Source organism: Pseudorca crassidens, chromosome 17, assembly GCF_039906515.1.
Source record: "Pseudorca crassidens isolate mPseCra1 chromosome 17, mPseCra1.hap1, whole genome shotgun sequence".
NCBI lineage: Eukaryota > Metazoa > Chordata > Mammalia > Artiodactyla > Delphinidae > Pseudorca > Pseudorca crassidens.
In genome coordinates, this window is record NC_090312.1 from 62,502,184 (window position 1) to 62,514,360 (window position 12,177).

At 42.2% G+C, this 12,177-nt stretch overlaps 1 protein-coding gene across 1 annotated transcript in view; it reads left to right on the forward strand.

Moving 5' to 3' along the window:
* Positions 1 to 12,177, forward strand: part of TPD52 (tumor protein D52) — a 311,826-nt gene that overhangs the window by 240,934 nt on the left and 58,715 nt on the right. The window contains exon 3 of the mRNA XM_067711999.1: positions 2,391 to 2,559. Coding sequence (XP_067568100.1) covers positions 2,391 to 2,559 — 169 coding nt within the window. The remainder of the gene's footprint in view (positions 1 to 2,390; positions 2,560 to 12,177) is intronic.

Below are 12,177 nucleotides of genomic sequence, written 5' to 3' on the forward strand. Positions count from 1 at the left end.
ACAATCATTCTGTGTATAGCATGTTTTGGGGTGACAGTGGAATGAGTTTTCTCAATCTCATAACAGCCATGGAGCTCCAAGACAGTGAGAGACAAAGGTGGGTCTTTTAAAGTATGCTTTGGTCCATTTGTCTCTTTTCCATGAAAAGAATTGTCATCATGCACAAGGATTTCTTTTTCTTAACCAGAAGAATTCTTTTGCATTAACCTAATTTTATGAACCATCTGAAGTCTAAAGGACTACCGTAAAGCCATTTGACTTCCAAAATTAAGGCAACTGTAATGGTTGGGTTCCTTTGGCTATGACACCATTCTTTACCTGAGAGATGGTCAATAAAAGGAGGACAGAGCATCATTCCAAGTCTAAGTCCCTTTCCAACTGATTCAGACCCAGGCTTATATAGCACCCATTTACTTTTCATAGCCCTAACCCACCTTACAAATTCAAATTCAGATCTGTGATAAAGCTAACAGGTCTTCTGGCCAGGGGCAAAATTTTACTATAAATTTGGGCTTCCACATGAAGATTAGAGAATGAGAGAAAATCAAGTGTAATGGGACTGACATGGGGATCACAATGGAGGATAGTGGACTTTGGAATGAGAGGAACTGAAATCCTGGTGAAGGGGTATCGGTCATTCATTCAACGTTTATAGAATGCCACTAAGTGCCCAACATTGTGCTGAACTGGAAAGGTCACGAAAGTACAGATGCTACCCTCAAGGAGCTCAGCCAGTGAGAAATAGGACCCGGCCTTTTAGGAAAATAAATGAGATTTTTGTTGGTATCATTTTTGAAATTTTTCCAATGGGATGTTTGCAGACAAGGGTGCTAGGTAAAGTCAGACATGGATGCAATAATGACAGTGCCCATGATTCCTATTTCCAACCTCCTCTTTCCTGGTGGAATAACTTTACAAGACAATGTAATTGAAAGCTTCTTGGAAAGTGCTTGACACATGTTAAGTTTCCACCAATCTAAGTGCATATATATAACAGCTTAAGTTCCCCAACTTCAAGTTATTTTCCCTCACGACACAAAAACCTAGTTTCCCTGAACTTGTTCTCTCCTCCATTATCATTCAGTGTTTTCATCATGATCCCCACCTTCACTTGTTCCTTCTGAGGGCAGGGGAGAGAGGGCTGCCCTGGAGCTTGCCGGTGAACTGAGCCCCATTGAAAGCTGATCCTTTTGACCACAGTATCAAAGCAATCCAGCTGCAGATTAAGGAAACAGAAGGCTCTGAAGCTTTGATTTAAGAGTCAGGTCATGGAGCTCTTTGAAGAGCTTGAGCTTTTGGAGAAAAAAAAAAGTGTGAGGCAAGTTCCAAATGCACATGCGTCATATTTAGATAGAAGAGGTGGGAATGTGAAATAAAGTGATGTAAACAACAAGGTCCTACTGTATAGCACAAGGAACTATATTCAATATTCTGTGACAAACCATAGTGGAAAAGAATATGAAAAAGAATGTATATATGTATAACTGAGTCACTTTGCTGTACAGCAGAAATTAACACAACATTCTACATCAACTATACTTCAATAAAATTTTTAAAAAGTAAAAAAAAAAAAAAAGTGACAGATTCTTTAGCAAATATAACAGAGCATACATATCTTAATGAGTGTTATATCCTTCAATTCAAGTTACCATGGTAGACAAAATACTCATTTCAACTCTGTTGCTATCGCTCAAAGCAATTTCCTTTCAGAAGTACTTGCAAAGTTGGCAGAGTATCCTTTTGAATATCATCAGTAGAAGGCATTTTATCCTTTGAGAGACAATTTAATTTTTTGTTAAAGAGTCAAAAGCCATTTGGAGCCAAATATGATGGGAAAAAGCTAGTGATTAAGCTGAGTAATATTGTGTGTGACTATAAAATAACAAGGCTGATTTTGGTGCATGGGCTGAAGCTAATTCTGAGGCAATTCCACAAAAGCACCCAAAATGTATTTTTGTAACAAGTTTGCTAGAGCTGCCATAACAAAATAACACAGATTGGGTAGCTTAAATAACAGAAATTCATTTTCTCAGAGTTCTGGAGGCTGGAAGTCCAAGATCAAGGTGTTGGCAGGTTTGGTTTCTCCTGAGGCCTCTCTCCTTGGCTTGTAGATGGCCATCTTCCTGCTGTGTCCTCCCGCAGTCTTTCCTCTGAGCATTCTCTGAGCATGCATCCCTGGTGTATCTTTGTGCATCTAGATTTCTTCTTACAAGGACATTAGTCAGATTAGATTAGGGCCCACCCTAACAGCCTCCTTTAACTTAATCATCTCTTTCAAGACCCTCTCTCCAAATACAGTTACATTCGGAGGTATGCGGGATTAGGGCTTCAGCATTTGAACTCTGGGAAAACACAATTCAGCCCTTAACAACATTCCTCTCCCGTTTCAGAGCACAGGCTACGGACGCGCAGGCTCAGCGGCCATGGCTCATGGGCCCAGCCTGCTCCACGGCATGTGGGATCCTTCCGGACTGGAGCATGAACCCGTGTCCCGTGCATCAGCAGGCGGACCCTCAACCACTGTGCCACCAGGGAAGCCCGACAGTGTCATTTTTACATGTAAGTACTGGCATGCTTGTTAAAACTAATTATGTCCATCTATGGATGAGTGGATAAACAAAATGTGGTATATACATACAATGGAATATTATTCAGCCTTTAAAAGGAATGCAATTCTGACACATGTTACAACATTGATGAAACCTGGTCATTATGCTCAGTGAAATAAGCCAGACACAAATATTGTACGATTCCACTTCTATGAGGTTCCTAGTCAAATTCATAGAGGCAGAGAGTAGAACAGTGGTTACCAGAGGCTGGGAAGAGGGGAGGATGGGGACCTATTGCTTAATGGGTAGAGTTTCAGTCTGGGAGGATGGAAAAGTGCTGGAGATGGATGGTGGTGATGGCTGCACACAAGGTACTTAATGACACTGACCCACACTTAAAAATAGTTAAAATGGGGGCTTCCCTGGTGGCGCAGTAGTTGAGAGTCTGCCTGCCGATGCAGGGGACAGGGGTTCATGCCCCGGTCCGGGTCCCACATGCTGCAGAGCGGCTAGGCCCATGAGCCACAACTACTGAGCCTGCGCGTCTGGAGCCTGTGCTCTGCAACAAGAGAGGCCGTGATAGTGAGAGGCCCGCGTGCCGTGACGAAGAGTGGCCCCCACTCGCCACAACTAGACAAAGCCCTCGCACAGAAACAAAGACCCAACACAGCCAAAAATAAATAAATAAATTTATAAAAAGAAAAGAACAAAAATAGTTAAAATGTTAAATTTTATTCTTTAGTTCTTCTAGGTCTTTGTTAAACATTTCTTGTATCTCCTCTTTCTGTGCCTCCATTCTATTCCTGAGATATTGGATCATCTTTACGATCATTACTCTGAATTCTTTTTTGGGTAGCTAGATTTTATGATATTATATATATTTTTCTGCACAATAAAAAAAATGTTTTTAAGTGATTACTCTGTATTTGTTGGTCAAGAAATAGAGCCAACGTTTTCCAATAAATGTGGCTTAATGCCCAGTGGCCATTGTTTCAATGGCCTTTCTATTGAAACAAAAGATAAATGTAAAAACCTAGGGGTATAGATAGCCCAGGAACTGAGGAAAGTTGAATTGTTATAATTTAGGGTGCCATGCTTTATTTATTTCTGAGCAATAGTTGTCTCAATCACGTATAGTAATAGCAGTTTGGTAACCTCTGTCTAACTTAATAAACAGTGCTGTGAGGGTCCACATGAACCTTCCTACCAGGAGCGGGCCGTGTCCCAGGGTTTTCTGCCCCTGCCCAGGACCTAGTCTAATTAAACCATAAAACACATTAAGTCTGGTTTCCAATTCCCTTTCTGTCCTCCTCATCCATCGGCTGAAATCTTATTTCCCCTTCCCACTGGGCAGTAAAGTGCCTTCAGTAGTTAAGGTTTGAATCCCTAATCCTCTTGCCATTGATTACCTATCCCACCCCCAGGCTGGCCATCCAGGAAGCCAGGCGTAAGCAGCTAGAATTATCCTGACTTTCACCTCTTGCTCGGTCCCTTCAAAGCTTCCAGTGATCTAATAACAGGTTTTCAGAGGGGCTGGGGATCATGGAAAGAAACACTCTCTACTATAAAACACACAGTGATTTGTAAAAGGATTAAACAGTGGAAAAAATGCATTGATTTCATCCATCACTTAAGAGGAAAACAAATTCACACTAAGATGTAAATGACTGAAGGATTTCCTGGCAGAAGAAGGCAATTCTTTAGGCCAGTGTTATAGCCATCATTTCTTGTCCTTCTTGGCCACTCTGGGTCCTGGGGAATCATTTTTCTTTTCCAGGCATTGAGGTCAAAGAGGAATTTTATTAGGACATGGCAGCCATTAGTTCCTAGCTCTTTCCCACAATCAACCCATCCTACAGAAATGTCATTAGAAAGAGAACAGGAGATCATTGCTTCTGTTGTCCATTTGCTTGACCAAGGTAAGCCTTCTCAATTGGATTCTTCTTTTTTCACATATGGAGAAACATAATTAGGTCCCTGATCAATCTGGCCTCCCTGGACTTGTTTTTTAAATAAATGAAAATTGTACCAAAGTGACATTTCACTGACATGTTAGCCTGAACTAAAATTGCTCTATTAAAGACATGATTCTAGCTTTGTAAAAAATGTTTAAGTTACTTCTAGTTACGAGAGAAACTTTCTAAAATACGATTCTCTATAAAGCGGAGCTTATTTGCTTTTCTTGAAAGGAGTCTAATTTTTGAAGTGTCAGAGGCATTGTTATACAACAATTCCATCCTGAAGAAGGTCTCATGGTATCAGACCCTGAAGATGATTTTAAGCTTCACTTTATGGTATGTGCCAAATAGCGAATATCAAGTTATGTCTTCTAAAATGTAAAACTATTCTATGGCAGCAACAAGGGCATCACTTTTGTTCTCTTCTTGTTACTCCTACCCCATTTCCATTAATATCAATGCATTAGCCAATATCTAAGCATTTGTTACTGTAGAAGGTACCACAGCGTCCCTCCCTCCAGTTTTATTGATATAATTTACATATATCACTGTATAAGTTTAAGGTACACAGCATAGTGGTTTGACTTAGATACACCATGAAATGATCATCACAATACGTTTAGTTAATATCCGTTACCTCATATGGATACAATTAAAAACCAAGAAGAAAATGAAAACATTTTTTCCTTGTGATGAGAACTCTTAGGATACACTTTCTTAACAATTTTCATATGTATCATTCAGCAGTGTTAACTATAGTCATCATGTCATACACTACATCCCTAGTACTTACTTATTGTATAACTAGAAATTTGGACCCACAGCTTTGAATTCTGGAATTGTGCTGAATCACTGGTGCTGTGGACCAAATTGTGTCCCCTCACCCCAAATTTATACGTTGAAGCCCTAACCTCCAATTTGAGTGTATCAGGAGATAGGGTTTTTAGGAAGTAATTAAGGTTAAATGAGGTCCTACTGGTGGGTCTGACAGGACTGTGGCCTTATAAGAAAAGGAAAAGAGAGTCGTTATGATGGAGTCAGTCAGACCTGACACTTACTAACTGTGCAGATTGGGCAGCTTTCTGAACCTCTAGAAGTTTGTTTTACCATTCACAAAATAGGTTGTCCTGAGTACATAAGATGATAATAAACGCATGTGGTAGGTACCAAGTAAGTGGAGTCGCTCTGTGCTTGTTAGGAGGTGCAGAGTCTGGATCCTCTCATAGGTGGGAGCAGCGGTTTACTCAGGCCCACGAGCTGTGCCCTGTTCCTGAGGTTATCACAGAAATAAGAAAGCCCAGATATCACACGGCCATGAGTGGTGACCCCTTGAGCCCTCAAGAGTGAGTGATGCTGAGAGGGGCAAGGACCTCTCGTCTTTCCCAAGAGCTCAAGCTCCCTCTCCTGAAGCAGAATGAAGGCGATGGTGAAAGAAGCCATTTTTCAGTGGCTGCCGCTGAATAGACCGAGAAATGTTTGGCAATATACTAATTCCTGGACGGGGAGAAGTAGTTTAGTCTAGGCCAGGCCCGGCTTGGGTTGATCAATGGGCGCTCCTGTTCAGACAGTTTGGAGTGAAATGACTTTAGAAGTAGTGGTTAGTATCTAAGCGAAATGGGTGAAAAGTCCCCTTTGAGGTACACATTAAATAAAAGGGAGAGGCTAATACTTAACCAAAATGAATTTAGTTATCTCTCGATGTCTGCCCTAAACGACTATGTCGGGTTCTTTCCCCAGGGTTTCACCTTGGCCTCTGGGTTTCAGACGAGCTGCACCAGGCTAGGAGGTTGCAGGGGCATCTGGTGTGGGCCAGGAGCCCTTGGGGCGCCCCGGGAGGAGACTGGAGCCCCGGGGAAACCTCTCGAGGGGATGGAGGCCATGGGGGAGGCCCAGGAGGGGATCGGAACGGCGGGGGCGCCCCAGGAGGGATCGGAGCCACGGGGGCGCCCCGGGAGGGGATGGAAGCCACGAGGGAGCCTCAGGAGGGGATCGGAGGCCGCGGGGTCTCCCCGGGAGGGATCGGAGGTCGCCAGCCGCCGAGAGCTGCTCAGGGCTTGGGGCTGTGAAAGAGCAGCGGCTGCTGGCCGGCCCCGCGCCCCGGCTCGGTAGCCGCGGCCGCCCCCCACACGCGGGATCACAGGGGAGCTGACGTTTCATTTACCGACTGAGCGACTCTGAAAAAGGCCCCTGTGCCCAATTACCGCGGCGCGCCGTCTGCTCGGCGGCGGGCTGAGCCGGGAGGGCGCGGGCGCCCCGCGCGGCGGGGGAGGGGTAACCTTTCCCGGGAGCCGCCGGGAGCGGGATGGTGGTGTGAAAAACAGCAGCCACAATGCGGAGTCGTCACCCCGTCACCCCTGACGGCATGGGAAAGCGCCGGCTCCGCCGCGGCCGCCCCCGCCCGCCCGCTTGCCGACCCCGGGCACGGCCGCCAAAGGATGCTTGTCTTCCTCCCGCCTCGGAGTTCAAGCGCCCATCATTTCTCAGGACCTTTTTCCTTTCCCTTCTCTCTCTCTTTCCCTCTCTCGCTCTTTTTCTTTTCTTTTCTTTTTAAAGGAATGTGCCAGTGGCATTTGCGAGTACAAAAAAGTTAACAAACGAGGCTTGGTTTTCAATTTCTCCCTCCCTGGTCCCCGGGCTCGCACTAAGCAGTTCCCGGGGGCGGCCGCTGCACCAGCACGACCTCGCCGCGACCCGACCGGTTCCCGGCCTGCGCTCGGCCTCCTGACGCCGGTGCTCAGATCGAGCTTGGTCAGAGTCAGTTTTCAGCAGTTAGAGGCAATATCTGAATCTCCAGCTTCATTGATTAGTACCGAATGATTTCATAGTCATAAGGAAAAGCTGCATTCCACCAGTCCCTTTGCACGCAGGCGGGAGTCACCCTAATCACTCGATCGGTTAACCTGTTTACTAGACACCTGACAGGAAGGTGGCCTGGGGGAGGACACAGGACAATGGCCTGTGCGTCAGGAGCCTTGGGTTCTGTTTCCAGCTTTACCGCAGACTTCACCACCTCTGCTCCCGGTGCCCCCGCTTTCTCCACTGAGAGAGCCTGGATAAAGCCACTTTGAGAAGGCTCCATGGAGGATTAGCGAGATAATATCTGTGTAGAGCTCTGCGGTTCTTGAAGGAAAATGCTGTGTAAATACAACTCGCTGAGCTTGTTGTAATCATCACCATCCTCGTTGCTGTTAATCTAGACTTCCCTTCCCTGTCAGTTTCGGCATCGTTACATAACCCGGTGTGGATATGCGTGCGCCTGCGTGCCTGTGTGTGTGTTTGGGGAGATGGAGTGGGATCTGGGTTCAGAATAAACGTTGACCCTCTAAAAACTAGTAAAGCCAGGTAAACAACAGGCTGGGAAATCCCTAAAGCTTGACAGATGAAAGTAATGTCTCAGTTGCATCTCAGCCGGTCCCTATTTCACATGTTTCTGTCTTTCTGTGCTACATTCATTTTCAGAAGGCTCCACTGAATGAACAAGAGCGTCAAAATGAAAGTTAAGGTTTTGTTTTTCCTTCTTTTTGCTTGCTTGTTTGTCCATATGCAATGGACAGGTCCATTTTTAAAAGATTGTAAGAGAGGGCTTCCCTGGTGGCGCAGTGGTTGAGAGTCCGCCTGCCGATGCAGGGGACGCGGGTTCGTGCCCCGGTCCGGGAAGATCCCACATGCCGCGGAGCGGCTGGGCCCGTGAGCCATGGCCGCTGAGCCTGCGCGTCTGGAGCCTGTGCTCCGCAATGGGAGAGGCCACAGCAGTAAGAGGCCCGCGTACCGCAAAAAAAAAAAAAAAAGAAAAGAAAAAGAAGATTGTAAGAGACATGAGCAGAATTTAAGAGATAAATAATTGCACTGAGTGAAGCATTCACCGTACATTACCTTATTCCTGTGGGCAATGAGGAGTTAACCTGTTCACTCTGTCCAGTGCTAAAAGCTTAGTATTGGGCCGGGGACAATGAGACCCTCTTATCCGGAGAATATTCCACTCAGCCTGGGAAAGCCTCTGGCAGGACATTCAGTAGTTACCTTGCTTTCGGCCACCCTCCACTCCTGTAACCCAGTGTCCTCCCACTCACACCCCAAAGCCCCCATATCAAGGTGGCCAGGGGTAAGGTAGAATCTTCTGGGCTGATAGTGCTTCTGGTGTATTTTCCTCCTATGGTCAGTGTGGCTGGTAATTGCATTTTTTTTCCTTTTTTAAATAGATACAGGCTGATAAATCTGTTAATGACAGAAACTGCTACACTTCAAATAAAAACCTTGTGTTCTAGATTGGGGTAGGGTATTAAAAGGTACAAATTACTATGCATAAAATAAAATAGCTACAAGGATATGTTGTACAGCACAGGGAATACAGCCAATATTTTATAATAACAGTAATGGAGTATAATCTTTAAAAATTGGAATCACTGTGTTGTACCCCTGAAACATATAATACTGTAAATCAACTATACCTCAATAAAAAAAAAAAAACAACTTTGTATTCTAAAGATTTAGGCTGAAAGCGTTGTTGATTTTTGCACAGGATTTTACCCTCCTAAAAATCAAATAAATCAACTTAATGCCTCCTGTGTAACAGGTGGAACTATAGACACCTGACAAGAAACACATATCTCCTTTTACTCTATTGCATGTTCTTGAGGGACCACATGATTAGCAGTAACTTTCATTTTTAAAAAGTCTAAGTTGGGTTCAGATCCCTGAGTCCCACGTGACAGAGACAGGCCTCATGAAGCATCCAGCCCATTAGTGCACTCATGAAGCCCCTCCATGTATGAAAACTAAACATTCAGGGAAATCACTAAATATACTATTGCCATAAACAGGTACCACTCTGTCCAGAGCATCTGATTTACAAACAAAACAAAACACCTCAAATGAAATTTCAGGTAAGTGCAAGACCCATAGATTATTATGAGTTTACCGAATTGATCAGAAAAGTTAAAAGATGTAATTTCTGCATCTGGTTCTGCCCCTTGTGTTACTGGCCTTGCATAAGTCACTTCACTGCTCTTTTCCCATTACTGAGTGTGAGAAAGCAGGACTGGTCAAAATAATGCTGGTGGTGATGAGGATGAAATGCTTTATATTCTCTTATAAGGAAATGCTCTCAGTCAAACAATGACTCCTACCTGAACATAAAAGTTCTCGTCAAATTAGAAAGCACTTAAAAAAAAATAAAAAAGAAGCTCAAGAAGGCCACACACTAAAGATTATATACCTTAATATTAGGATTTTTCCATAGCCTTCCACTCAGAGCCTATTTGCTTTTTTTTGAGGTACAATTCTAATGGTATTGGGTTTTTGGTTCTCCACCTCACGATAGACAATTAGAATGGGGAAGATAGGATACTGGCTGTAACTGATAACCTGAAAGAAAGTTTAAAGGCCAAAAAAGAAGTGACAAGTAATTTAAAAAACAAATAGTCATCCGGAGCCTTTGTGAGTGTGCCCAAGCTTTTCAACACAAAATATCTGGAAGTCATCAGTATACATCAGTATAAATGAAGATAATTATGAACTTTAATCATTAAGACAAGGTGAAACGATGCTGATTGCACTCTGTTTAGGAAGCCAGGGATGTAGATAGTAATTTTTATAAAGGTTTTTATTTAAAATAGAAAGTTTCAGCACTTGAAAGAATATGCTTCAGTTTGTTGTGAAACATATTGTACAAGTAGAATTCCTTACTCCTCAAGAATGTTAGACAAACGAAGCATTGCAATGGGAAAAACTAATAGCACCTTAGTTTTACAGATTATTCCAATGGATGCCCTCCAGTTAAACTCAGATTACTAGGGGTGGTTGGTTCAGTGCTGATTACAGGAAAGATTATCATCTATTAAATCATTCAGCTCACATTCTCTTTTCCTCTGGTTTTCCATCCAAGAAGCATCAAGACCTGGTTTTGCTTAGTTTGTGAGATCCCGATCCAGAGGCAGTTGGCTAAAGATCACGAGTTCTAGGCATGTCAGATTTGGGTTACCACGTTGTCTATGTAAGTCATTATGGGTTGGGGTGCAGTTTGATAAAATCACAGAAAATATGTGGGAAATGAAAATTCAGAACTCACCACAAGAATTACATAGAAAGATATACTAGAGGTACATGGACCATAACTACTGGTTATGGTCCAATAATTATGAAAAAAAGAAGATCTGGGTTTCTCTAGAGAACTCAAAAAGAACGAAACAAGATCATAAGAACTTGGTTCCTCCTGAGCCATACAAAGAGGAAAAGAATTTATGTAAAAGGAAATATAGCTTCAGACATGAAATTCGGATATTAAGATTTTGTTTGGCTTAATTTTAAGGATAACTAATGCTTGCTTTCAAAATTGATTTTGAAAAGCTTGAGTTTGCAAAAACCTGGAAAAATTTTCATCTGTCATCTAATTTACAAGGGGAAAAAAGCTCACAGCTTGCCCTAGAGCAATAATCACAAAGTTACATTAGTAGATTTGGTAATGGCAAGGGTTTCTTTCCTTTCCTTAAAGAAAGAAGATGCAAACCACAACATGTAATCACTTGAAAAAGAGTTATGTGCTTTCCCTCTAGTAGATAATGTCTATTTCAAAACACACTCAATGTTAAGTCCTCATCACAAGAAAAAAAATTTTTGTAACTCTGTATGATAACGAATCGTAATTAGACTTACTGTGGTGATCATTTTGCAATATATACAAACATTGAATCATGTTATACACCTGAAACTAATATAATGTAATATGTCAATTATACCTCAATATAACAAATAAAAATCCAATGAGAAAGATATTTATTATCTTTTTTTAGATGAGGAAGCTAATGCTCAAAAAGGTAAGGTAACTTGCCCTTGTACACATGGGTAGTAAAAGTGATGGAGTTGCTCTTCAAACCCAGGTCTGTGTTTTCTTTTTCTTTTTTTTAACTGAAGTATAGTTGATTTACAGTGTTGTGTTAGTTTCAGGCATACAGCTGATTCAGTTTTACATATATATTCTTTTTCAGATTCTTTTCCTTTACAGGTTATTACAAAATATTAAGTATAGTTCCCTGTGCAATACAGTAGGTCCTAGTTAGTTATATATTTTATATATAATAGTGTGTATATTTTAATCCCAAACTCCTAATTTATCCCTCCCCCTCCTTTCCCCTTTGGTAAATCATAAAGTTGTTTTCTATGTCTGTGGGTCTATTTCTGTTTTGTAAGTTCATTTGTATCTTTTTTTTTTTTAGATTCCACATACAGCGATATTATATGATATTTGTCTTTGTCTGACTTACTTTACTTAGTATGATAATCTCTAGGTGCATCCATGTTGCTGCAAATGGTATTATTTCATTCTTTTTTATGGCTGAGTAACAGATCTCTGTTTTTCTAAAGCCTGTATTCTTCCATGTGCCTTCCCGAACAAATGAAAACTCCATTTGCTTGTACTGGCACCCAAGTCCTTAGGCATCTACAAATATATGGACTATGTTTTGAGATTCAATATAAATGATGTGTCAGAAATTTGGAATTCTTTTTTCCCTCTTTTTTAAATAAAGGCTCAAACTTTTCAAAGTAAATATCAATCTAGAGATTTTGTCAGATTCTGCACCTCCTTTGTTATTGCTAAGTTGCTTAAAATGCAGTTAGAGACGCCTGATGAACATAAGTGCAAGTTAAGAGATGTGTTCTTTCTGCAACTCAGA